Consider the following 25,503-nt stretch of genomic DNA (forward strand, 5'->3'; position numbering starts at 1 on the left):
ATTTAAAGGCTTTTTCTTAGCAATGAAATGTACATGTAGCGCTTCTCTCAGACTTATTTGTACAAGTGTATGTCATACATGTTGGAAATTTCATAGCAAAGGTTTCACGGTGATGGGCGGCACAGTGGATGACTGGTTAGCACGTCCACCTCCCAGTGCAGAGGACGTGAGATCGAGTCCGGGCTTCGACTTTCCTGGGTGGAGTTTGCATGTTCTCCCCGTGCTTGTGTGGGTTTTCTCATGTCAGGTTAATTGAACTCTCTAAGTTGTCCATAGGTGTGATTGTGTGTGTGGATGGTTGTTCGTCTTTCTGTGCCCTGCGATTGGCAGGCAACCAGTTCAGGGTGTACCCCGCCTACTGCCCGAAGCCAGCTGGAATAGGCTCCAGTGCCCCCCGCGACCCTTGTAAGGTAAAGCGGTTAAGAAAATGAATGGGTTTCACGTGATGGTGTTAACTAGAGCCGCCAATGTATATTGCATTAATGGTTTCATACATGCATGTGAACATGTTGTACCTTGCATCCCCTACTGATGCTGCACACGTCGCAGCATGATGGTGGCAGCGGTAACCAATTGGATGCCGAGGTCGTGGTTCGCTCCCCGTCCAATGGGATTAGAGGGAGCTCATCTCTCAAAGGCACCAGTCGGCTGCATCAGGAGCTTTTGTGTGGATGTTTGAGGACCGTTGCATTTGAGCCATGAAGAGAGTGAGAGCGAGAGGGCTGGTTGGGAGGGATTAGACTTGGAAGGAGGCGGGGCTGTCGTGCTATTACATAACAACACGAAGACCCGTCATGGAAGGCCTCACGCGATTATTTCATCCTCCAGCTTCTAACTGTCCTTTATTTTCACACACTGGACACAATTGTTGGCATCCCTCTGCTAAATGAAATGTCATTTTTGTTTCATTTTGGTCATTTTATTCCTTAAAAATAGCTTGCTCACTTGGCAAGGAAAGCATGGAGACAGATTTGTGCAGTATCATATGACCAAATAAACGAAACAAAAAACAGTACCACTGTATATCATAATAGGATGCTATGACGAGTCTACATTGCATCTAAAAGTTTGTCTTTGTGGTGATTTGCCTGTTTTTGTTTTCTTTTGTTTTTTTAATCCCAACATACTTTTCTAGTCCCTCCCTATCGCTCTTGGCCTTCAATCACACACACACACACACACACACACACACACACACACACACACGCACACACACACACACACGCAGGTTTGCCTCTGTGTATTATGAGGACATTTTTTCCAAACCTGTTTAATTGTGTATTACGGGGACACCCCTTTCCGCTAATGCCAGAGAGATGGGACTTGCACCCCAAAAATTTTTTGGGGGTCATCCAGGGAAATTTCACTTCAAAACTTTAAAAAACTCAACGCACAAAAAAAAGAAAAACCTGAAAAAACAGTAATTATGAGGACATAGATAATGAGCTAAATAAGCCACGCCCATGGCAAAAATGGTAATTATGAGGACCAACTCACATTACAAGGACAAAGTTTACACAACACACAGCAACCATGTCACTGAAGTGACTTGAAAGTTCTGGCATTCTGACGTTACACAAACTGAAATGACATTGATGTGTAATGACTTACCTGATATAAGGTCGCATTGTTGTGCATAACAATACTGTGAAATGCAAAGTCATACCTGATCCTTGAGCACCATGTTACAACTTTAGGACAGACTGAAACTGGTATGTTAATAAAACAATGCTTCTTATGTGACCAGGTTATCTAGGTCAAGCACATCTTTGTAATGGATAAGCTAGACATGAAACCAGATGCAAAAGAGTGAACATTGAACATTTTATTCTTTAAAACATGACTACCTCTCATCTTAAAGATGAGCAGTTTTCTAATAGCTCATTACTGGAATACCTTCGGATTTCAGAATTTCTGAAAAACAGGTTCAATGTAGGAAGTGTCTGAAGTACTGTGAGAATCTGGAACATATTCCTCTGCTGATGAATCCTCACTTGAACTGGATACATCAGCAACCTAATTTTTTAAACAAAAACAATTATTACATACATACAGACATACATATTGTCGCTGTCCTGTGAAAAACACTTCCACCATATTTTCCAGACTATAAAGCGCACCGTGATACAAGCCGTGCCGCCAAGAAGGATCGCTACCGGAGAGCAGCCCGCGACCTAAAAATGGAAACATGTTTTTCACAGGACAGCAATGATATCCATATATACAGTAGACGCACACATACATGTGCATATATACAGCGGCTCTAAAATTGACACCTGCCGGATGCGGGTTAAAGTTCCTTTTGGCGGGTGGTCATAAATATTTACTAGCTTTACTTCGCTGCTACTTAGTGATGCACTCGAAGTAGAAGCTTGAGACAAGTGTTGAGCGCTCGCGGAAGAAGTAGCTCCCGCCATTGATGGGCTAATGTGCTAAAGTTCATTTACCAAAGATAGGTGGTCTTCATCATCAAGCAGTTTTGCATTTTTTTTTTTTTTTGCAATCAACGGGATATGTGCCAGATGCTGGAGCAAACTAGAAAAGCATTTAGAACCTAAAGTTTGTGCATATACTAAAGATTATTATAAATCTAGTCACCACATTTATTCGAAAGATGAGATGAAGCATTTAACAAGAGGGATAGTTAATATGCTTAATCTATGGCATTGCCCCTAAAACGGGTCTTGTGTGATACAGTCCTTCAGTTACAGTAGACGTTTTCTATTTTACCGAGTCAGACAGTCGTTAAGATTGAGACAATTGCTCAACATTTTGCTGCTTGCAACTAAAGACAGCGGTATAAACATGGGTCATAATTTATCCTCTTGACTAAATTATATTCATTCAATGAAAATGCCTGCACTATTAATCCTGGTTGCGTGAAACAAAGATCCATTGCAGATACAAATAACACACAAGATAAAATACCCATCATGCCAGTCCATTCTAGTGCAGCGAAAGGTCCAAAACATAAAGCACATTTATCCAAGCTTGATACAAGTGAATAAACTACCTGATGTTTACACTTCTGTTTAAAAAAAAAATAAAAAAATTATAGCGAGTTCACCTCTAAAATCCACCATAAATAAATTAATGGGAAAAAAAGATCACTACAGTGCATAATCTAAATCACCAAACTGCCAACAAATCTTGAATTTGAGATATTTTTAATGTTGACTTGTAGAAATTTTAGTCCCATACAAGCGTATTGTTGGATACAGTATTTTTAACGTCTTGGCAATACACATTGCATAAACAATTGTTGTGATTATATTTGTTAGTTATATAGTTTAGCCCTAGCATCTACTCTACACTCTTCACTCCTAACGTCTTGCTTCTGAAAACTGATTTCAACATCAATATTCAAAAAGAAATCTCGTCACCTGGTCAACTTTGTCTGTGACAGCTACGTCTTCAGCTATGTCTTCAGGTTGTGCGTCAGTTCAAACCTGGTACACATGAAGAGAAAAATACATATAAAATTCAATTCTTAGTAACACACAAGACTGTACCTGTGCATGTACACAGTTACAGTACATACAGAACAATGAATAGGTTAAAGTATTGTGAATGCAAACTCATTTTATTTGCCATTACAAAAATAAATAAATAAATCCTTCTGCACTACAGGTTTGTGTACATTGGTGACGTCTATTTTTCACAATGAAACAAAAACAAGAAAATACACAGTCCTCAGAGAATCCATACCTGACCAGAGTATGAATTGTGAGGACTGTATGTGTAACTCCAAGCCCTGAAAACTTATTTTACACTCACAGTGTATAAATACACTGTCCTCAGAGTGTCAGTTATTCACAACTACGACATTGTGAGGACAATGTATCTGCGAGGGCTGCTCAGTATTGACAAAACATGCGACATGGGTGTTTTATACAGTGATGGAGATTATTTAAACATTTAACACATACCTAAAAAAAAAGATCTATCCATATACATATATATATACACATACATATAGATATATATACTGTATACATAGCGAGACGGACAGACAGACATAGCGAGATGGACTGAGCAAGACAGATAGATATAGAAAATAAAGATAGAGATAAAGATAAAGAGATCTTTATAATCCAAAGAAAGAAATGCATGTTAATGCGGAAAAATAAGCATGCTCATTGTGATCTAATCTTATCCAATTAAGTTATTTTTTGTTAGTAATGCCCCTCGATACGGTTCTCTCGTATGGCGATGCGCAATTCAGGTAGTCTCTGATTGGTCAAAGTCAGACTAAAGTATACAATGCAATATTCATTTGTTGCTTGTCTTTGCAATACACATATTGCATGAGCCATTCGTGCGACAAGATATTTTTTTATATATTGTGCCAACGTCTTGCTTCTGAAAAATGTATTTCAACATCAACATTCAAAAACAAATCTAGTCACCTGGTCAACTTGGTCTGTGACAGCTATGTCTTCAGGTTGTGCGTCAGTTGAAACCTGGTACACATGAAGAGAAAAATACATATAAAATTCAATTCTTAGTAACACGACTGTACCTGTGCATTTACACAGTTACAGTACATAAAGAACAATGAATAGGTTAAAGTATTGTGAATGCAAACACATTTTATTTGCCATTACAAAAATAAATAATCCGTCAGCACTAGTGGTTTGTGTAAATTGGTGACGTCTATTTTTCACAATGAAACAATTAATAGAAAATACACAGTCCTCAAAGTGTCCATACCTGACCAGAGTATGAATTGTGAGGACTGTATCTGTAACTCCAAACCCCTGAAAACTTATTTTACATTCGCAGTGTATAAATACACTGTCCTCAGAGTGTCAGTTATTCACAACTACGACATTGTGAGGACTGTGTATCTGCGAGGGCTACACAGTATTGACATGCGACATGGGTGTTTTATACTGTGATGGAGATTAAACATTTAACACGGACCTAAAAAAAAGATCTATACATATACTGTATACATACATACTCTATATATACAGTATATATATATATACACAAATATATATATATATATATATATATATATATATATATATATATATATATATATATATATATGTATATATATATATATATACACACACACAAATATATATATATATATATATATATATATATATATATATATATATACACAAATATACATATATATATAGATAGAGAGACAGATATATAGATATATAGACATAAAGATAAAGATAGAGAGATCTTTATAATCCAAAGAAAGAAATACACGTTAATGCGGAAAAATAATCATGCTTATTGTGATCTAGTCTTATACAAATAAGTTAGTTTTTTTTAGTAATGCCCCTCGATACGGTTCTCTTGTATGGCGATGCGCAATTAAGGTAGTCTCTGATTGGTCAAAGTCAGACTAAAGTATACAATACAATATTCATTTGTTGCATGTCTTTGCAACAGACATATTGCATGAGCCATTCGTGCGACAAGATCTTTTTTTTATATACTGTGCAACGTCTTGCTTCTGAAAAACGTATTTCAACATCAACATTCAAAAAGAAATCTAGTCACCTGGTCAACTTGGTCTGTGACAGCTATGTCTTCAGGTTGTGCGTCAGTTGAAACCTGGTACACATGAAGAGAAAAATACATATAAAATTCAATTCTTAGTAACATGACTGTACCTGTGCATTTACACAGTTACAGTACATACAGAACAATGAATAGGTTAAAGTAATGTGAATGCAAACTCATTTTATTTGCCATTACAAAAATGAATAAATAAATCTGTCTGCACTACAGGTTTGTGTAAATTGCTGACGTCTATTTTTCACAATGACACATAAATAAGAAAATACACAGTCCTCAGAGTGTCCATACCTGACCAGAGTATGAATTGTGAGGACTGTATGTGTAACTCCAAGCCCTCAAAACGTATTTTAAACTCACAGTGTATAAATACACTGTCCTCAGAGTGTCAGTTATTCACAACTACGACATTGTGAGGACTGTGTATCTTGCGAGGGCTGCACAGTATTGACAAAACATGTGACATGGGTGTTTTATACAGTGATGGAGATTATTTTGACATTAAACATGGACCGAATATATATATCTTCATAATCTAATTAAAGAAATACACGTACGTGCGGAAAAATAATCATGCTCATTTTGATCTAGTCTTATCCAAATAAGTTTTTTTTTTGTTAGTAATGCTCCTCGATACAATTCTCTTGTATGGCGATGCGCAATTAAGGTTGTCTCTGATTGGTCAAAATCAGACTCAAGTAGGGCCTGGCAATAAATCAAATTAATTGAATAAATTAAATTCAAATTGAATCGTTGAAAATTTGCTAAATCGTGAAATGTATTTTGTCTTCTGGATTATTAAAAGCTGTTATAATGTTCTGTTACATCCAGATGTTATTGTGAGTTGTAATTTTGCACAAGTGGTGGCAGAATGCTGGATGGTTGGTTTAAAAGACTTTTTATTTTATTTTTTGGCCATATCGCTTAGCCTCAGACTAAAGTATACAAACAATCCAATATTCATTTGTTGCACGTCTTTGCAATACACATATTGCATGAGCCATTCGTGCGCCAAGATATTTTCCACATATTGTGCAGCCCTAGTATCTCCACCCTCCACTAATGTCTTGCTTCTGAAAACTGATTTCAACAACATTCAAAAAGAAATCTAGTCACCTGGTCAACTTTGGCGCAGTCTGTGATAGCGGTGTCTTCATCAGGTTGTGCTTCAGTGGAAACCTGGGGTAGATGAATAGAAAAATACCAATACAATTAAATTCTTACTAAGACTAGACTGCTAAACTGTAATTTCATGTAATCATGAATGTGCGACCAGTAATTCTAGTATGTCACATGTATGAAGCAATATCCAAATGTCATGATAAGCAATCACGATATGATAATCAACATGATATTGTGAGGTTAGCGATACTCACGATAACTGTAAAAGTAAAATAAAAAAATAAGTCACAATATTGTAAAAAAAATGAAATAAAAACAAAAAAAATTATATTGAGAAAAGAATGTACTTTTGCTTTTGAGTTATAATTAATCTTTTATGTTTTGTCAAACCTTGCACGATAACCCCCCCACCCCCAAAAAAAACAAAATTAAGTGTGACAACACACCATATAAACATACCATAGTGTTTTTCCATTGTAGTGAAATTCAAACATGAAAACCTTCTGGGCATCATGATACACTCTCAGCCTGTTTTCACATAACTACTCCTCGATATTCAGTAGGAAAGACTCCCTTCTGAAAGGAGCAGGAACTGAACACTCCTCAACCTTACAAAGAAAAAGGGATACAACGGAAATATTTCATTATAACAGTAATGAAAACTAGGCCCATACTAAAGAATCTTTTACCAATACTCACCTTTGAATGAATTAATATATTTTATGGTGAAGCCATCCTTGTCTTTACCTAAGGATGAAAAATATGCTACCTCTTCTTTGGGTTTAACTTTTGCCCTCTGTGGCCTCATGACTGACATATCTCACTGAAGATAATGATCTAAAGCTATAGAAAAAAATTAGTTTCAATCAGTTTGATAGGTAACTTGGTGCAGATGTTTTGAAGTTGACTTTCTGTGGACCATAATATCCTGTGCAGTGTGCAGTAAATGTGCCAACGAAAATAAAATACAGTGGATAGCACAGCTCTGCTAAATATTTGCATAAATTAAATGTAATGAACACTAACAGACTTTACTTAAATATTTCTATTTAAAGAACAAATTTAAGTAAACACAAATGCAGCAATTTACCAATACTTCATTTATACTGTACTGGTAATACTAAACCATTGTATATTTTCACATCATAAACCAGCCTATCAAACCAGCCTGTTATTGCTTTCCTCTTAAAAATTTCAATTAGCATTTATCTTACTCAACAGACGGTTAGCTCTGCTATGCTAACTGAGCTAACCGTCACTAACAAAAGCGTAGCAATTATAAATAATTTGCTGCAACCATCATAATCAACAGATGGTTAGGTATGCTAACGTTAGCTTAGCTGCACTTACACTGGACTTGCATTATAAATCATTTTCAGCAATGTACACAAGCGACCAACATTAAAATAAACAAGTTTCTGGAGGAAAAATTCAAGCTTCAAACCTACCTCATTAGCACAGCTACACTGCCATCACGTCTCGTGAAGTAATTAGAGCCGGGGCGGTTCTCTATCGGGGCTGCTAGATGACGTCACTTCCGTACTCCGGGCAATATAATAAATCACATTTAAATCAACAAATTGGTTCAGTGTTGGATTATGAACTTTGTTGATAAGAGTGGCTATTGTTCTATGATTTACAGTGTCAATTAAAAAAAAATAGATCACATTTAAAATTAACCCGAAAGGCTCATATACTAAATTAATTACCACAGACGAAAACAAAGGATATTATTGCTAGAATTATAGATAATTTTGTAATCGTTTAATGTGATTTCAGTTTGTTTTTTTAAAAAGTTATTATTATTTTTTTCATTAACGAAAATGTTTTTTTGCTTTAGTAAATAAAATAACCTTGCTGCTGTCACACAGTTGCTGTCCGAGGATGTTTTGGTACTATACTTTAGTAATGGATGCATGTGTTTTTTGGCAAAATTGTGAGCGAGCCCAGTAACTTGGCTTAGAATTAACCCTGCAAATGAATGGTCACATGATGCTTTACTGTTGGCATGAAGCAGGACTGATGGTAGCGCTCACCTTTTCTTCTCCAGACAAGCATTTTTCCGGATGCCCCAAACAGTTGGAAAGGGGGTTAATCAGAGAAAATAACTTTAACTCTTTTTTCCTTATTTTGGTCTGTGTTTATGGAATCCCTTTTTCACTGGTCACACCAGGCCATCCTCCAAAAGTCTTACTCCCTCACCATGGGTGTAGATGGACTCATACCTGCTTACTGCCATTCCTGAGCAAGCTCTACACTGGTGGTGATGTCCTTATCCCCGCAGCTGAATCAACTTTGGGAGATAGTCCTGGCATTTGCTGGATTTTCTTGGGTGCCCTGAAGCCTTCTTCACTTAAAGTTTGTAAGGTCACTAAAGGAAATTACTTTAATTTTCATGGCAAATAGGGACTTTGCAATTCATCTAATCACTATAACATTCTGGAGTACATGTACATGCAAATTGCCATCATAAAAAAACAATAATAAGTCAGCACTGCAGATTTTTAGAAAATCAATGTAATTCTCAAAACATTTGGCCACTGGTGTACAGAAAGATGTTATACTGTAAAGGTAGGGTGGGATGTTAAATGATGAATCAATGTACTGCACTGACAGTTTCTCTGTCTCTGCTGTTAACCATTGTACATTTTTAAATAAACAACCACTGAAATAATTAAATACTGAAATATATAATTAAATGTCATAGGGTATTTCATTATTTAATTATTTACTTAGGAATTGGTGGCTGCAAAAAAAATAAGGCTCTGTGTCTACAGACAAACATTCACAATACACAGCATTTTGAGAAAAAACTGAATTATGGAGACGTGCGTAATTGTGGGGACAGGTGATGGTCAGCCAATCAAATGCTGTGAAATATACACTGGTGTGAATTATTCATGAAGTGGTGCATTACAAGGACCTTCCTACAGGGGGCGCCATCAAATACACAAAAATACACAAATTCACGTAATTGTGCTTTACAAGGACATTGGCTAAAACTTTGGATTTAAGCCTTCTACAGCCCTAGAAGCACTTCTGCATTGAAATAATTATGAGGACATGGGCTGTGTCCTCATAATTCAAAATGTCCTCGCAGCACGGCATGTATTCAGGTGAAATGTCCTCATAATACACAAAGGCAAACACACACACACACACACACACACACACATACACACACACACACACACACACGGGAAGGTCCCATGTTCATGTGACCAGGAGCAATATCCGTACGCTCGAAAGCCTCCGAGGCTTTCAAGTCAATGAATGGACGCATGAATGCATGTGCCACTGTGCTGTTTCAGCTACTTCGTTCTTGCTAACTCTTTCCTTTGTCAGAGACAGATGCCAACAGCCTCACACAGTCTCACACTATCACCAAAACTTTACACATGTACAGTTTAGTGTCATGGGCTCATTAGGATGTATAAAATTAGGGCCGATTAATCTAAAATTTGAATCCCTAAACCCTTTAACCCTCATCTAAAATAATCGGCTATAGTAATCATATTGTTTTTACCGGTCTCATTATTTATTACTCATAAATCTATACCATAACCTTGTATCTGTAAATATATAGTCATTTTGTATTGCCCTTGTGTGTGTGGCGCGCACATTTATTGGGAGTGCATACATTATTGCATGTATTGTTTAAATATGGTAAAAGAGGTGTCACACATCAATGGGTTGCCAGTTATTTAAAAAAAACAGAAAAGAATATGTTGAATTCAATAATAGACAATCAAAACACAGTTATGTAAATTGTGGGGTGCCCCAGGGATCAATTCTGGGGCCAGTACTTTTTCTTCTTTATGTGAATGATATTACAACCATTTCTAAATTGTTCAAATGTAATTTGTTTGCAGAGAGATTCCACTTTGTTTTATGCCGGGGGAAAAAATATATAATGTATTACAAGTAATAGAGAATGAGTTCAAGAATATTATGAAGTGGTTCAATGCTAACAGTATCATTATTGATGAACATTTAACATGGAGGGGATATGAATATATCAAATCTAAGGTTTTACAAACCGTGGCCATGTTACACAAGGTTAAAGAATCATTGAACAAGAATTCTTTGTTATTGTGCAGCCAAAACCTACACTGAATCCATCTCTTTTTTTTTTTTACAGAAACGTGCTATTTTAGTTGTTTGCAGTTGTGGATACAGAGACCACACTGATCCATTATTTATACAACTAAAAACTTTAAAATGTAATGAACTGATGGAGTTTAACCGCCTTAAAATATTGTATAAAGCCCATCATGAAATTTTACCAGTTAATATACAAACCAAATTTATAAAAAAAAAAAAAAAATGGAAAAGGAGTACAAATTAAGAAGAACAGACATTTTTTCCAAACCCAAACATAGAAAAAAAAAGAAAAGAACGACTATTTCAACTCAAAGTGTCAGTCTGTGGAATAATTTGGATTGTAAATCAAAATCTTCTCAGTCTATTTGTATTTTTTTTTAAATGTATAAAAGCCAAGTTATTGCAAAAACATATATAGCACAAGACACATAGTTGAATTATTTTTGAATTATTTTGTAGAATTTTTATACTGAAAGCGTCTTTTTATGTTGATCAGAGGCAGACAAAACAAGTTTTACTTCTTTGTCCCCTTTAATTTCTTTTACTTTACTTTGAATTTCAATATTGCTTTATATTTTCTTTTTTATTTTACAAATTAATGAAATAAATTAAATTGAATTGAATTGAGCACTGTTCATGCTGTACATGACTTGGCCACGTAGTAGGGTGGCCAGACGTTTGGAATTGGGCCGGACAGTCCTACTTTCAGTAATGTGTCCAGCGTCCTGCGTGACTCCAAGAGTCCGGCAAAGTTAGCAAGAGATTGGCAGATTTGGTGTTGTCGGTCCAATAAATCCAAAATGAAACGTCATTGCAACATAAACAATGGCTTATTCGCATCTGTGTGAGGTTGCCAATGTGCTACAATTTAAATTTCAGTAACACAATTAGTGGTCTGAGCAGTTCATGTATTGTCGTGCTTTTTTCAACAGGCTGCGCTGAGACTCGGGTCCAGGGACCATCAACAAATAGAAGCTACTGAAAAGAAAAAATGCCATTAAAAATCCATAACGTCATCATTGTTCACCGTTGTGTTTTTACAATAATTACACAAATAGAAGATGTCCACCTGGTTACATTAAATACACCCCCCCCCGCCCCCCTCGGTTTGGGGCAACTTGAAATTTTAGAAGTGAGTTTGTTTCAAATAATATTTCAAAGCATCATTTTCAATTTAGTATAAATCAAATAGCTAATTTAATTTTCTCAAGCCAAATAAAAAGGTTACATCCAATTAACTTTTTACGTTGGAATAAACTAATTAAAGTAAATTTTATTACTTTACCCCAAATCGAATTTCTGATTCAATAATGAACAAAATTTGCGGGGTACAACTTGAGCTGATTGCCAGACCATTGTAGGGGACACATAGATGAACAAACATACACAACCACATCAAGGGACAATTTAGTGTTCAATTAAGCAACCATAGATGTTTTGTGGGAGCAAATTTTAGTACCTGGAGAATGTCCACGCAGGGACCCGTAGAACATGGAAGCGCCACACGGGAAGGCTGGAGATTAGATTTGAACCCTGGACTGCTGAATTGTAAGGCAGGCATGCTTGGGTCACCAAGCCACTAATTTGCCTTGAAAGCAAAAACAGATTTGCACATCGTCATGTCTTCAAACTCACATCACACATGGATGGGGACCTCCTGCTTATACTACAACTCTTTTTTTTTTTCCGCAAAATACCCTTCCTGCATTTTTCAGAATTTTTGGGTTGTTTTTTGGGTTGTAATTACAGATCAATAACTTAATGATTGTACATCGTCATGTCTTCAAAGCCTGATTTTCATCCCAACTGCTTTGCACTCGGCTGCGAACCGCTCCAGTGAGAGTTAAAGATCACGGCTTGAAGAAGCCAACAGCACCACATCATCTGGAAAAAGCACAGATGCAATGTTGTGGCCACCAAACCGGAAGTCCTGAACTGCGCCTAGAAATTCTGTCCATAAGAGTCGGTAACAAAGGGCAACCCTTACTGGAAACGAATTAGACTTACTGCCGGCAATGCAGACCAAACTCTGATATCGATCGTACAGGGACCAAACAGCCCATATCAGGGGGCTCCGAACCCCCCAGAGGATTCCCCGAGGGACATGGTCAAACGCCTTCTCCAAGTCCACAAAGCACATGTAAACTGGTTGGGCGAACTCCCATTCACCCTCGAGGAACCTGCTGAGGGTGTAGAGCTGGTCCACTCTTCCACGGCCGGGAAGAAAACTGCACTGCTCCTCCTGAATCTGAGATTCGACTTCCCGACGGACCCTCCTCTCCAGCACCCCTGAGTACACCTTACCAGGGAGGCTGAGGAGTGTGATCCCTCTATAGTTAAAAAGGTTGGACCACCACCCTGGTCTGCCAATCCAGAGGCACTGTAACCGATGTTCACGCGATGTTGTAGAGGCGTGTCAACCACGACATCATCCTCACAACATCCAGAGCCTTTAGGAACTTCGGGCGGATCTCATCCACCCGAGGAGCTTTGCCACAGAGGAGCTTTCCAACCATCTCAGTGACTTAGACCCCAGAGATAGGGGAGCCCAGTTTTTGCCACAGTGATCGCCGAAGCTGCATTCCGTTTGGCCAGCCGGTACCTGTCAGCTGCCTCCGGAGTCCTACAAGCCAAAAAGGCCCGATAGGACTCCTTCAGCTTGACGGCATCCCTTACCGCTGGTGTCCACAAGCGGGTTCGAGGATTGCCGCCACGACAGGCACCAACCACCTTACGGCCACAGCTCCGATCAACAATGGAGGCGCGGAACATGGTCCACTCAGACGCAATGTCTCCCGCCTCCTCCGGGACAAGGGGGAAGTTCTGCCGGAGGTGGGTATTGAAACTCTTCCTGACAGGGGATTGTGCCAGACGTACCCAGCAGACCCTCACAATACGTTTGGGTCTGCCAGGTCGGACCAGCATCTTACCCCGCCATCGGAGTCAACACACCACCAGGTGGTGATCAGTTGACAGCTCTGCCCCTCTTTTCACCTGAGTGTCTAACACATGTGGCCGCAAATCCGATGACACGACTATAAAGACGATCATCGAATTGTGGCCTAGGGTGTCCTGGTGCCAAGTGCACATATAGACACCCAAGTCTTTGAACATGGTGTTCGTTATCCGTGATGAGCACAGAAGTCCAGTAACAAAACACCACTCGGGTTCTGATTGGGGGTGGGGCATGTTCCTACCAATCACGCCCCTCCAGGTCTCACTGTCATTGCCCACGTGAGCGTTGAAGTCCCCCAGCAGAACCAGGGAGTCCCCAGATGGAGTGCTCTCCAGCACACCCTGCATAAGCACAAACAACAGTCAGGACCCGTCCCCCCACCCGAAGGCGGAGGGAGGCTACCCTCTCGTCCACTGGGGTAAATCCCAATGTAGAGGCGCCTAGCCGGGGGGCAATAAGTATGCCCACACCTGTTCAGAGTAGAGGAGAGTCCAGCCCCTCTCGGAGGATTGGTACCAGAACCCAAGCTGTGTGTGGAGGCGAGTCCGACTATATCTAGTCAGAACTTCTCGGCCTCGCACACCAGTTCGGGCTCCTTCCCTGCCAGTGAGGTGACATTCCACGTCCCCAGAGCTAGCTTCAGTAGGGGTTGGACCGCCAAGGTCCCCACCTTTGACTGCCACCCAGGTCATGCGCACCAGACCCCTTTGGCCCCTCAGGTGAGAAGGGGGACCCAAGTTGCTTTTCGGACTGTGCCCGCCCGGGCCTCTTGGGTATAGGCCCGGCCACCAGATGCTCGCCTTCAAGCCTGGCTCGAGAGGAGGGCCCCGGTGACCCGCGTCCCGGCTTTAACAGTAGAAGTATGGGTCAAAAACATGGTACTGTAAACGAAATAAATATTCAAAAAGAAGTTTGCCTTTTTATTGATATTTTTTACCATTTAGTGCACAAACATGCTGTATACATCATGCTAAACTTTATTGTTGATGAAAATACACTGCGAGTCTGATTTACAGTGTTCCCTCGTTTTTCGCTGTTGTTAGGTTCCAAAAAATACTCGCAATACATGAAATCCGCGAAGTAGTTATAGCTTTGTTTTACATTTATTATAAATGTTTTAAGGCTGTAATACCCCTCACCACACAGTTTATACACTTTTCTCATCGAGGCATTTACATTTTCTAACATTTCTCTCTTAAACATTCTCAATGTTCAAACCTTCATAATTTTTATAAAATAGGCACATTACTGTAAAAAAAAAAAATGCACTCAAAATTGCACTAATAAAATCAGCGAAACAACGAGGCCGTGAAAAGTGAACCGCGTTATAGCGAGGGAACACTTATTAATTTTTTTTTTTAAAATATGCCCTTTTGACCTTATGGAAGTGGCCACCCTACCACGTAGGGGCAGTGTGGGTCCTTACACCGAGATTCACCTACATAAAGAGTAGAAGAAGAAAGTAGTGATGAAGTTTTACTAATAAATTTGTTTTTGTGCTGCGTGGGAAGAACAAATATGTGTGAGTACCGTTGAGGTGTTTGTCTGTTTATCTTTCTGCAACGTTTGAAGTGCCGCGAGTAACGTGCTAATTTTCGCTAGCGAGTCAATGGGGTTTTCCATTGTGTATTAGTTTCAAGCTAGCTATGTTGGGGGTAATGAGAGCAAACAGAGTTTGCGATATCTGAGTTTTTATAAGTTTAGTTTTACATTCAACTGGAAAGTTACAAACAGCTTGAAACAAGCAACATTGGACTCTTTTTGCGGGAATGTTCACTATCTGCCAAACTTTATTCAGTGTGCTCAAGGAATTTAAGATATTAGGATTTAAGTAATTCTTGTGACGTTTTGTGGATCCATACTCAGGATTGTCTACAAATGCAATGCGTTACCTTTATAAAATATGACAGAGTATGGCAAGATAGTTATAATTTATTTGACTTAAGAACAATCGCAACCAAAATACTCATCGATTGTGTTCCTCAAAAAAAGAAAGGGAGAAAAAGAAGCATTCTAAGTGTGCCAGAGCTATGTGTCACTTAAAATATGTATATAAATAAAATGGATAAAAGCATTAAATCAGAATTGGAGTGTTAAGTCCAGACTGCCACAAAAGTATCCTTAATGTCTCCTCTACGAATCAACGTTATAGGCTTGTAGTTTTTGTAATCACAATTTGACAGCTAAAAGCAGTGCAAAATATGTGGAAATCATTTTGGAGCTTTGATATTTTCTTCACCAGCATATCGGTGACGCCACGCCACGCAAATGGGCTCCATTTCCCGTGACCCCCTCGCTGGCAGGCCCGGTTGGGCGCATATTCTTTCCCGCAGCGGCAGCATACAAATGAGGAGCAAATGGATTCTAATGATGGTCGTGTGTGTGTTGCTATGACCCAGGGCAGGCATGCTCCCATTAGATGATGCAGATGCCGCTGTTGTGCAGGCATCTGTCCACATGTCACACATTAGGCGTAAATGGGGCCAAGGGGTGCTTGATATTTTTTGGAAATATCCCAAGATTGATATTTGTACGCATGCATAGAGGCTAGTGTGTCATTCCATATGCTGCCCCCCACTGGTCAGGGAAAAACGATGTGGGGTAAAGTAAATTATTCAAATTTGTATAGTGGGCCTATGTAGATACATATTTATTTGAAAAATATCTTCTTTAAACAATAAAATATTATTCAATGTGAATGATGTGTTCTATGTACATCAACAAGTTAATATTGTGTTTAATGAACATGAATTAGATATGCCCTTTTTTCTCCACCCTGAGGGTGTCCTGTAGTCCTGTACTGCCACCTGCTGTTGACTGAAATTGACGCCGAAGTGGCCATGAGCTCATCTTGCAAACATCATGTGACCAAATCAAGAAAACAGGTAAGCCATGAAGTCATTTAGTTATGTTGCCTTGTTAACTAACTGAATTTAAAAACAGGCATTGTACACATTGTTCACGTTAGTCCAAAATCCATTTTTAGAGGCTGGATTACTCCAAGAAAAACAAAAAGTATGTTAATGTGGACGTTTACTGTGTGAAAACGAGTTGTCTTCCCACAGGTATTAGGGTGACAATATTAATATTCCAATCCATTTAACTTTAACAGTACCTCAACATTTTATTAACTTTTTAGATGAATTAGTATATATATATATATATATGTGTGTATATATATATATATACATATACATACACGTGTGTGTGTATATATATGTGTGTATATATATATATATATATATATACGTGTATATATATATATATATATACATGTGTATATATGCGTGTATATATACACATTTGTGTGTATATATATATATATATATACATGTGTGTGTATATATATACACGTGTATATACATATATATATACACATACATATATATATACACATACATACATATGTGTATATATATATATATATATATACGTGTGTATGTATATATACGTGTGTGTATATATACGTGTGTGTATATATGTGTATACACACATGTATATATGTGTGTGTGTGTGTGTATATGTATATATGTATGTGTGTGTATATATTATATATTAGTCCCCCCCCCCAGGATCTCAGCATCAAAACATTTGATCGTTAAATTGCCCAAACTGTCAACTGTGATTGATGTGGTTAATGTAAATATGCAGTCAAATACAGATTTTTTTTTTTACTGTAGCAAATACAAGTTAAAGGTGCATTGTGCCGTTTAAAAAGGTAATATTAAAGTTATTTTTCTACATCATGCATGTTCCACCAATGCCCAGATGAGTATGAAGAGCCCTGACTGCACCTGTCAGCTTTTATCTTCCCTTTACAGTAGCGTGTGCGTACCCTCACACTCCAGTTTCTTTGGGGAGGGGCAGAGTTTTTTCTTACCTCATTTAAAGTGATGTCTTCGTTTGTCAAGTGTGGCTGTCGCTTTAAGATGCACGTACTCACACGCGCACCATGAATGAGCCTGACAGATGTTGCAGTTACGGCCAGAGGTAGCAGTCGTGAGTAAAAAAAGTGACAAACTGCACAAAGATCCTTTAATACCCATAACATTTCTAGGTATAGCAATGTGCTTGCAAGCCTAAATTAAAAGTGCTTTAAAGTTAAGGCAAAAAAAAAGTACAGAAAGTCCCATCACAATGTACCCTTTAATTTCATAAATCATTTGTTGAAAATGCGTTGCCCTCATTTAGCAATGTGCTTGCAAGCCTAAATTAAAAGTGCTTTAAAGTTAAGGCAAAAAAAAAAAAGTACAGAAAGTCCCATCATAATGTACCCTTTAATTTCATAAATCATTTGTTGAAAATGCATTGCCCTCATATAATAAAATCCATAGCAGTTGCACAGTTCACTTTGTAAAGCATTTTTTATTTCAAATTCACCAACTCTTAAAACTGCTGCTAAATTTTAAGTACCATGGCATGCTATACAATTAAAATAATATTTATTTTTTTTAAATAGCCAGTGTTTGTGTTGTGTTCTGGGTTTGAATAAATAAATCAAATCACAAGCTACACATTCCAGCAGCGGTACCGGGGCACATTATCATGACCCGTTTGATATGGGCCTAACTTTGTGTAATAGTTTGCACATACGTTAGATTTAAAAAAAAAAAACTAAAAAAAAAAAAACTTTCCCATTTAAGTGTTTTTAATTTGCATTTTCAAATCACAGGAGTGGAATAAAATCAGACAAGTGCTGCACAGCAAGGGAATATTCTTTGTCCATCTCTTGGTGAGCAAGGGTGGACAACACCAGCGTCTTTATTAGTTTTGTACGTGAAATATATATGATAGTTGCAGCCCCATTCATTGAAACGGCTGGACTGAGAGCATAAACATAGAAAACTGCTTTGCACACTGAATGTAAGTTAGGAAACTGAGTTGTCATCTGTTGATTGCCACCCAGGAGTTTGAGAGGGAGTGGTGGGCAGGGCTTATTACTCAACTCCAAGCTTCTTCTTTAGGGATTCGGGCATCTCGGGGGGAGGGGGACGGGGCAGACGGAAGTAGACTTTGACAGAGTCATAGATGAACCACTGCAGTGCCGTCAGGGTACCGATCATGATAATACGGGCAATCAAACCCTTCCACACACCTGTGCACGACAAAAACAAATCATGTGGATACATTTCTGTTCTGTTGAAGTAAGGGAGCAGTGACATTGACTTTGTTTAACCAACCAATGTCCTGACTAGTTGTCCGTCCACCTGGCTAGCAACACAGGCTGATCCCCTGTCCGTAGAGGACAGGCTTGCCAGTGGTGCGGTGAAGCCGGGGAACAGGTAGAATGCTCTTACACGCCAATGACTCAAGCACCTCCAACAGTACAGCCAGAAGGCTGCTGAGGGGCTGAACTCAAGAGTACAGCACCCTCTAGAGGCGGCTCTAAGGAGCGTGTAGATTAGTGGTGTCAAAAATACAGCCCGCAGGCCAGATCAGGCCCACAAAAGGGTTTTAATCTGGCCCGCAAAATTATTTTGTAAAGTAAAAAAAAAAATTTGTAGTCTGACCAAGTAATCAGATGGCCACAACCAAAACATATAAATTCAGAATTTCACAAGCAATCCTCAGACGAGCAATGCAACTTTTACATGGAATTGGCCTGATGTCATTTTACACACCACTTTTAAAGTTACGGTTTGTTTAAAATAAATAAATATAACCATAGAGCAACATAAACTTGTTAAATACGACACCAGTTTTATTACTGGTAACATAAAACACATATGACAAGGATTAACATCCTTATAACTTCATTAACTGTGCCACACAATGCATTCTGGGAACAATATATATGTAAAACGGGTAGGATTTAACACGTCCGGAACTCATACAGGCAAAGTGTTGCTGCGTCCATTAGCATTCAAATTATTTTTTGGAACAATATGAGCCCCGTGATGTAGCGCTAACCCACAAATAGCGAAAATCTGCGTATAATTGATGGCAATTGTTTTTAAGTTATATACCATGATTTTACCGATCACTGGTTGGTAATATATTTTCCTCCATGTGGCCCTTGAGCTTATGAGTTTGACACCCCTAGTGTAGATAAAAATAAATGCTTCAACCCTTGATACTGACCTTTGGGTCCTAGCTTCTTAAGGACCTGGACAGCGGTGCTTCCCTTCTCCTTGTTCAGCACGGACACCACAGAATCAGCAGGGTGCGACACAATGGCGCAAAACACACCAGCTGGACACAAAAAAATAAAATTACTTAAATGACTCCAAATGAACAGTCTTTGTTCTACCTCTTCTATTTTCAAACAGTCATAACATTATTTTTTTCCATTGTCATTAATTGAGAAAATTAACAATAATTGTTGGCGCTAACGGCGTCCAATAAAACAAAGTTGCGCAGCAAGCTAGGTGGAAGCTCTGGCCACATAGACCCTCCCACACCCAACTCACTCATCCAATCACAAATATGACAGCATCCATGTTTCAAGGTTGTGCTCAACAGTAACTGTTTTGTTACTTAATAATTGTGAGATTAATAGACATCGTTGGAGGTCTTGATTTCAAGGCCAAATGTTAACATTGCATGCCTTCCAAGGCAGTAAACCCAAGTGGCAGAGCAAAACAGTAACCATAGTAGAAAAAAAGAAAGAACTTGCCGCCAGTCCCTATATCCCAGGGCCGAGAGCAGGATCCCACTGTAGCTCATTTGTGTTTGCCAATGCAAATTTTTGGCTTGCTTACCGATGTAACCAGCCACAAAGGTGACCACCAGTTGCTCAGATTTGCTGCACTCGCTGCGGGGCTTGGGAACGACGTACTTGTAGATCATTTCCACCGTGCGCTCAAAGCAGGCAAATTTCATCATGGTGTAAGGGATCTGCCTCATCCACAGAGGTACCACGCCCTTGTAGAAACTACAAAGTTAAAGAATAGATCAAGACATGAGACTAACGCAATGTCAAGCAATTACAAATGTCCGTTCCCCTGGCTCGCAACACTGGTGGGTGATCTCCTGTTTGTTGAGAACAGGCTTGCCAGTGATGCAGGTAAGCTGGAAAACGGGTAGATTGTTCTCACACGCCAATGACTCAAGCACCTCCAATTGTACAGCCAGAAAGCTGCTGAGAGCCTCTGCTCAGAGCAGAGCACCCTCCAGAGGTGGATCTAAGGAACGTGTTGACTGAAAACAATTCTAACGTGCAGCTAGTCGGGTTGGGCAATAAATCGAAATAATTCGATACATCGCCATTTTAAAAATCGAATCGTTGACAATCAGCTAAATCGTGAAATCAAATTTTGTTCCGGATTATTTTAAAGCTGTTATGTTCTGTTAGATCCAGATGTTTTTGTGAGTTAAAATTTTGTGGCAGAATGCTGGATGGGTGGTTTACAAGACATGTCTAGTAGAATAGCTACCGACTACTTAATTGTGGCATTTAAGCACAAACTATGAATGTTAAGTTTATGTTAATACTGATCTAGAATCAGTATACTTTATGGTGTCTGAACATTTTGCACAGGAATTATTTTTTGAATAAATTAAACTTTTAAATAAAGGTTTGTTGGGTTTATTAGATTAAAATTGTAATTGTACTGAATTACTGCAAATAAAAAAAATTATTTAAAAAAAACGAGAATTAATTTTTTGGGCATATTGCCCAACCCTAGCAGCTAGCTAGTCACCAATGTGACAATTCTCCAAACCAAATGGTAAGAAAAAGATGCGACACTTACGCCCAGATACCCTCCTCAGCGTACATCTTGGGGACGCACTGTCTAAGGGTGTTGGCGTAGCCTGGCTGGGTCTGGATACGCACTTTGACAGCCTCCATAGGAGCCAGAGCGATGTCGGCAAAGAACTCTGCGCTAGCTGAGGCAGCAAGGTACAGTGATGTTCTCCACATGTAGGTGTTCTCCTGTTGCAGAAAACAACGGGAAACAATTAGAGTGCAGGGGAAAAAAGGAGTACAAACTACCAATTTGTTAAGCAAGTCATTTTGTCACAAATTCAGGACTGTTTGAAAAAAAGAAAGAAAGAAAAACTCTTAAAAATAGCACTATAACCATTCAAAATATACCAAACGGAGCAATCTAAAGATGTGCACCAGACGTGAAATTGTAAGAAAGAAAATGTGACTTGAAAACGTTGCACAAACCTCTCCAAGCATGTCACTGTAAAAGATCTTAAACACTTCATAGAAGCCAAACTTGCAGAGTCCCTGCATGGAGTAGCCGATGAAGGTGGGCGCCCAGCCCTTGGCCAAGCCTCGGACGCCGTCCTCCCTCACTGTCACGGAAAAGCCGTTGCCAATGCTCTTGTACTTGTCGGGGTTCACCTGCAAAAAACACAAATACCACAGTAAGGACCATGACATTGTATTTTCTGACAAACTTCCCCCCCTTCTACAATTTGGCCAAGTACTTCCAACTATTTTTAATAGGACTGGTAATTTAGAAGGGAATGTTAAATTTATCAGTAGTGACTTAAACATGTGAATGTAATAGGACTTACGTTTCAAATTTGTCTCTAGCTTCTGGGTTAGGAGTGAATTGGTAAAAGGACAATTTTGAAATTTGGCAGCAGTGGCAGGGACACGAGTGCCCTTGAATATGATGCATCGCAGAGCCACGAGTTTGTGGAGGACCTTCTGCTTAATGCTTTGATGCCAATTGTAATTTTAGATTTTCATACAAACCTGCAGACGACACTTGACAAGGTCGAGGGGTACTACCGCTGTGTGTGTGAGGCCGCAGCTCAGGATACCCCCAAAGCCGCACAGGGCATAGTACTTTGAGGAGCCAAACTCGCAGCTAATTTCCTCTGTGGTAGAAGGGGACAACATACATGCAACATGCAAGGGTCACATGCAACACACGAGAACAAAAAAGTAAATTGACACCAATTCAAAGCCACAGTGGAAGAGTCACAAAATCTTTGAGGACATCCCACCAATTTAATTGGCAATTTTCCACTGCATGGTAGGGGCTTAGCTTTGCATGGAGTCTGTTTTGCTTAGTGAGGAACGACACAAATTTTAGTCAGTCGGATTGACTTGGCGTCTGCTACATTCTACCTGCAAGTGTTTTCATTTTTACCATTTATGTGTGTGACTGTCGTATTCAATAAAACTGGCAGCTCAAATGTTTGACAAAAAAAATAAGTCCAGGCACCACTGACTATACCTGTGACAATAAAAATGCTTCAACAGAGTTGAGTTGAGTCAAGTAGGTACCAGGCAGTAGAAAAGGCAAATTTGAATTAATTTTTTTAAAATGACTCTTCCATTATATAGCCGTCTCAAACATGCCATCATTTGTTGGACCACCAAAAATCTCACAAGTAAGTGATTTTAGTTTTGCCTTTAATGGACCACAGTGATGTTTTGGAAGTCTACAAGTGTACAATGACAGCTCAAAACATGAACAGTTTCAGACCTAATTAATGCCAAGCAGACTGCAAGTAGTCAGTGTGCAAGCAAACAAACAAAAACAATAAAAACACCCACAGAGTGTGATTATGTGCAAACCATCAGTGTAGTCCATAACAATAATCAATTTCACATTTGAACAATTTCTTGAATTATAATGATGCAAAACATAAAAATTTTATTCAGCAGCTGGAATACTGACTTTTAAAATCGGTCTTACCTGACAGGTCAGAGACTACGTCCCAGGAATGAGTATAAATGTCATCCAAATTTCACATTCAAATTGAGCTGGCGGGGTGGGGGATGTGAAGGGACTGCCAAATCAGTGTTGGGGAATAATCCCTCACAATCTAGTCTCCTTGACCTAGCTAGCTAGTTAGCCTAAAAGGAAAATGGTTCAAATGACATCACGCGCGTGCGTCGAGAATCAATGAGTTCGGAGGCATGCAGCCATGTAGTGATCACTCCCATATGCATGCCGGGGGGCAAGGACTTCACAAGTGGATTGTATACGTTTCTACATGCAAATTTAAAAAAAAAAAAGGGGGGGGGGGGTGTAGTACAAAATCTGACACTGAGCCGAAAAGACAGACCTGCATTCTGCATTTGACCAGATCGAGGGGAACGACTGCTGTGTGTGTGGTGCCACAGCTCAGAATCCCCCCAAAGCCACACAGGACGAAATACTTCTGAGAGCCAAACGCACAACTGTCCCCCTCTGAGAAAACAGGTTACATTTATAAAAAAATTTTTAAAAAATAAATAAATAAATTCATTATTAAAAAAAAAAACACTGTTGGTCCGAAACCTCCCTAAATCATTAATCAGTTACAAACTTACTAGCTTGGCATTTAAAATAGACCTGCCAATGCAAAGGGCAACAGTGTTGTCAGGAAAAGGCAACGTCAAGCTCATTTCACCAAACTAACAGGTTTACCAGTTACATTTGATCAGAAATAACTATTAGTACTGATAAGGATATTAAGGCGCTTAACCAAAGTAATATAATAGTTGCTCTAATCCTCCTCCCAAAAAATGGGATGCCACTTTTATCAAAAGGCCAGGACAATTTGTTCTGTGATCACAATTCGTAGATAACGGTTGTACACTGGCATTATAAATACCGGTCCCATGCCCAATTCGGTTTAACGCATCATAAAAAGGTAGACATCGGTGTGTCCTTCATTGTCCTCCGTTAGCGGCTTAGCTTTAGCAAAGGCCCGAGTACTTTTTTACGTTGCACTGACTACACTTGTTGAGATGCATCGCACTTTACATACTAGCATGCAAAACTGAAAACTTCTATAGACGCACGATGATGGAACAATGCGATAAAACCGGTTGGTCAAGCGAGCGATGCTAACGCGAGTCCCGAAGTCGGCCTGCGGGACAAGAGGAGGATTGTTCGGATTCGTTACCGTCTGCCGTGGAAGCTGCTGCCAGTCGGCGTGTCCTCTGTCCGCTCTGCTGCGGTCCGTCCACTTTCTGGAGAGTGAACAGGGGGGCACTGAATGGATTAGCCCGGGCCAGTTGCGTCAAAGTCGAGGGATACATGCTGGTGGTCGTGCCTGTCCGCGGAGCTGTGCTGCAATGAGCAACAAGTTAGCTTTAGCAAGAGAGAGAGTGGAAAAAACGACCCACCCCACTGATCAGCATGCACTAATAAACTCGAAAGGATGAATGGATCATAAAGCTGTTTAATTAAGTTAATCAATGAGGTCCCGCACAAACGGAACCATTGAGCCAGGCGTTAACGTCATCAAATGAAATCTAGCCCCTACATCCATGCTGTCCTAGCTCTAATGCTAACTTGACCGCTACAAGGTGGAATGGTTGCCGTGTCACAGACGGAAACAAAAAACGGTGACAAACGGTTTTATGGCGGTGGCATGTCATAACATGTCAATCAAACATTATACGCTTGACGGATATTTAATATACATGCTTTTTAAGCGACTAATTTAACTTACTGACGTGCGTTCTTAAGATGGCGTCTCCACTTAGCTGCAAACCGGCGGCTCCGAGAGAGCGAGAACGACCTCCCGGTAGAGATTTGTCCTTTCGTGGCGTCACAGGCCGACCTGTGGGAGGGATGATTGACTTCTTCTACACTGCAGGCTGAATATATGCTCGAGTCCACCCACCGGTACAAGAAAGAATTACACCACTTCGAGCTTTTAAATTAGTTTTTTGTTTTGTTTTTGTTAAACCATCTGCTTTGTGCTAAATAAAGTAAATATCCCCTCTGTGAATCATTAAAAGACAACAATCTATTGTAGACTATTATATATTGCAATTTTCTTGATAATAATAATAATAATTAAAAACAAGAACTAAGGTGGGCGATGTTATCTTCGGGCTTGCTTTGGTTTTCTCTGGGCAC

The 25,503-nt window shown here is 39.3% G+C and overlaps 1 protein-coding gene, 1 long non-coding RNA gene and 2 other non-coding genes across 9 annotated transcripts; all 4 read right to left on the reverse strand.

Annotated features, from left to right (window-relative positions):
- Positions 1-1,810: 1,810 nt before the first annotated feature.
- On the reverse strand, positions 1,811-9,838 carry LOC144035459 (uncharacterized). 3 transcript variants are annotated; one of them, XR_013288443.1, is made up of 8 exons: positions 8,121-9,838; positions 7,372-7,515; positions 7,132-7,280; positions 6,667-6,729; positions 5,533-5,586; positions 4,410-4,463; positions 3,384-3,449; positions 1,811-2,016 (listed from the first exon to the last, which is right to left on the reverse strand). It is a non-coding gene; the product is annotated as an uncharacterized LOC144035459 (long non-coding RNA). The 3 variants fall into 3 exon arrangements; XR_013288442.1 differs by adding an exon at positions 2,121-2,174 and having other exon boundaries at positions 7,372-9,838; XR_013288441.1 differs by having other exon boundaries at positions 7,372-9,838.
- Positions 9,839-18,077: 8,239 nt separating this feature from the next.
- Positions 18,078-25,250, reverse strand: slc25a3a (solute carrier family 25 member 3a). 4 transcript variants are annotated; one of them, XM_077544542.1, is made up of 8 exons: positions 25,091-25,250; positions 24,539-24,705; positions 22,389-22,513; positions 21,849-22,028; positions 21,427-21,608; positions 20,434-20,606; positions 19,814-19,924; positions 18,078-18,827 (listed from the first exon to the last, which is right to left on the reverse strand). In XM_077544542.1, exons 2-8 carry the CDS (start codon positions 24,672-24,674, stop codon positions 18,670-18,672), a joined length of 1,065 nt encoding a protein of 354 aa, XP_077400668.1. In that variant the 5' UTR covers positions 24,675-24,705; positions 25,091-25,250; the 3' UTR covers positions 18,078-18,669. The 4 variants fall into 4 exon arrangements, with proteins under 4 accessions (XP_077400668.1, XP_077400669.1, XP_077400670.1 ...); XM_077544543.1 differs by lacking the exon at positions 22,389-22,513 and adding an exon at positions 23,714-23,838; XM_077544544.1 differs by having other exon boundaries at positions 25,095-25,236.
- Positions 18,927-19,131, reverse strand: LOC144035741 (small nucleolar RNA SNORA53). Its single transcript, XR_013288498.1, has one exon. It is a non-coding gene; the product is annotated as a small nucleolar RNA SNORA53 (small nucleolar RNA).
- LOC144035740 (small nucleolar RNA SNORA53) lies at positions 20,664-20,870 on the reverse strand. The gene has a single exon (XR_013288497.1). It is a non-coding gene; the product is annotated as a small nucleolar RNA SNORA53 (small nucleolar RNA).
- Positions 25,251-25,503: the final 253 nt, after the last annotated feature.

Source organism: Vanacampus margaritifer, chromosome 15, assembly GCF_051991255.1.
Source record: "Vanacampus margaritifer isolate UIUO_Vmar chromosome 15, RoL_Vmar_1.0, whole genome shotgun sequence".
In the NCBI taxonomy this organism is placed as follows: domain Eukaryota; kingdom Metazoa; phylum Chordata; class Actinopteri; order Syngnathiformes; family Syngnathidae; genus Vanacampus; species Vanacampus margaritifer.

What these genes read in the sequence shown, in the direction of transcription:
- slc25a3a (XM_077544542.1), bottom strand. Translation starts at nt 24,674, where the DNA reads ATGTATCCCTCGACTTTGACGCAACTGGCCCGGGCTAATCCATTCAGT. An exon ending in AGCAGCTTCCACGGCAGACG is followed by an intron (nt 22,514 to 24,538) that starts GTAACGAATCCG and finishes CTTCTACCACAG; the next exon opens with AGGAAATTAGCTGCGAGTTT. An exon ending in TTGTCAAGTGTCGTCTGCAG is followed by an intron (nt 22,029 to 22,388) that starts GTTTGTATGAAA and finishes TGTTTTTTGCAG; the next exon opens with GTGAACCCCGACAAGTACAA.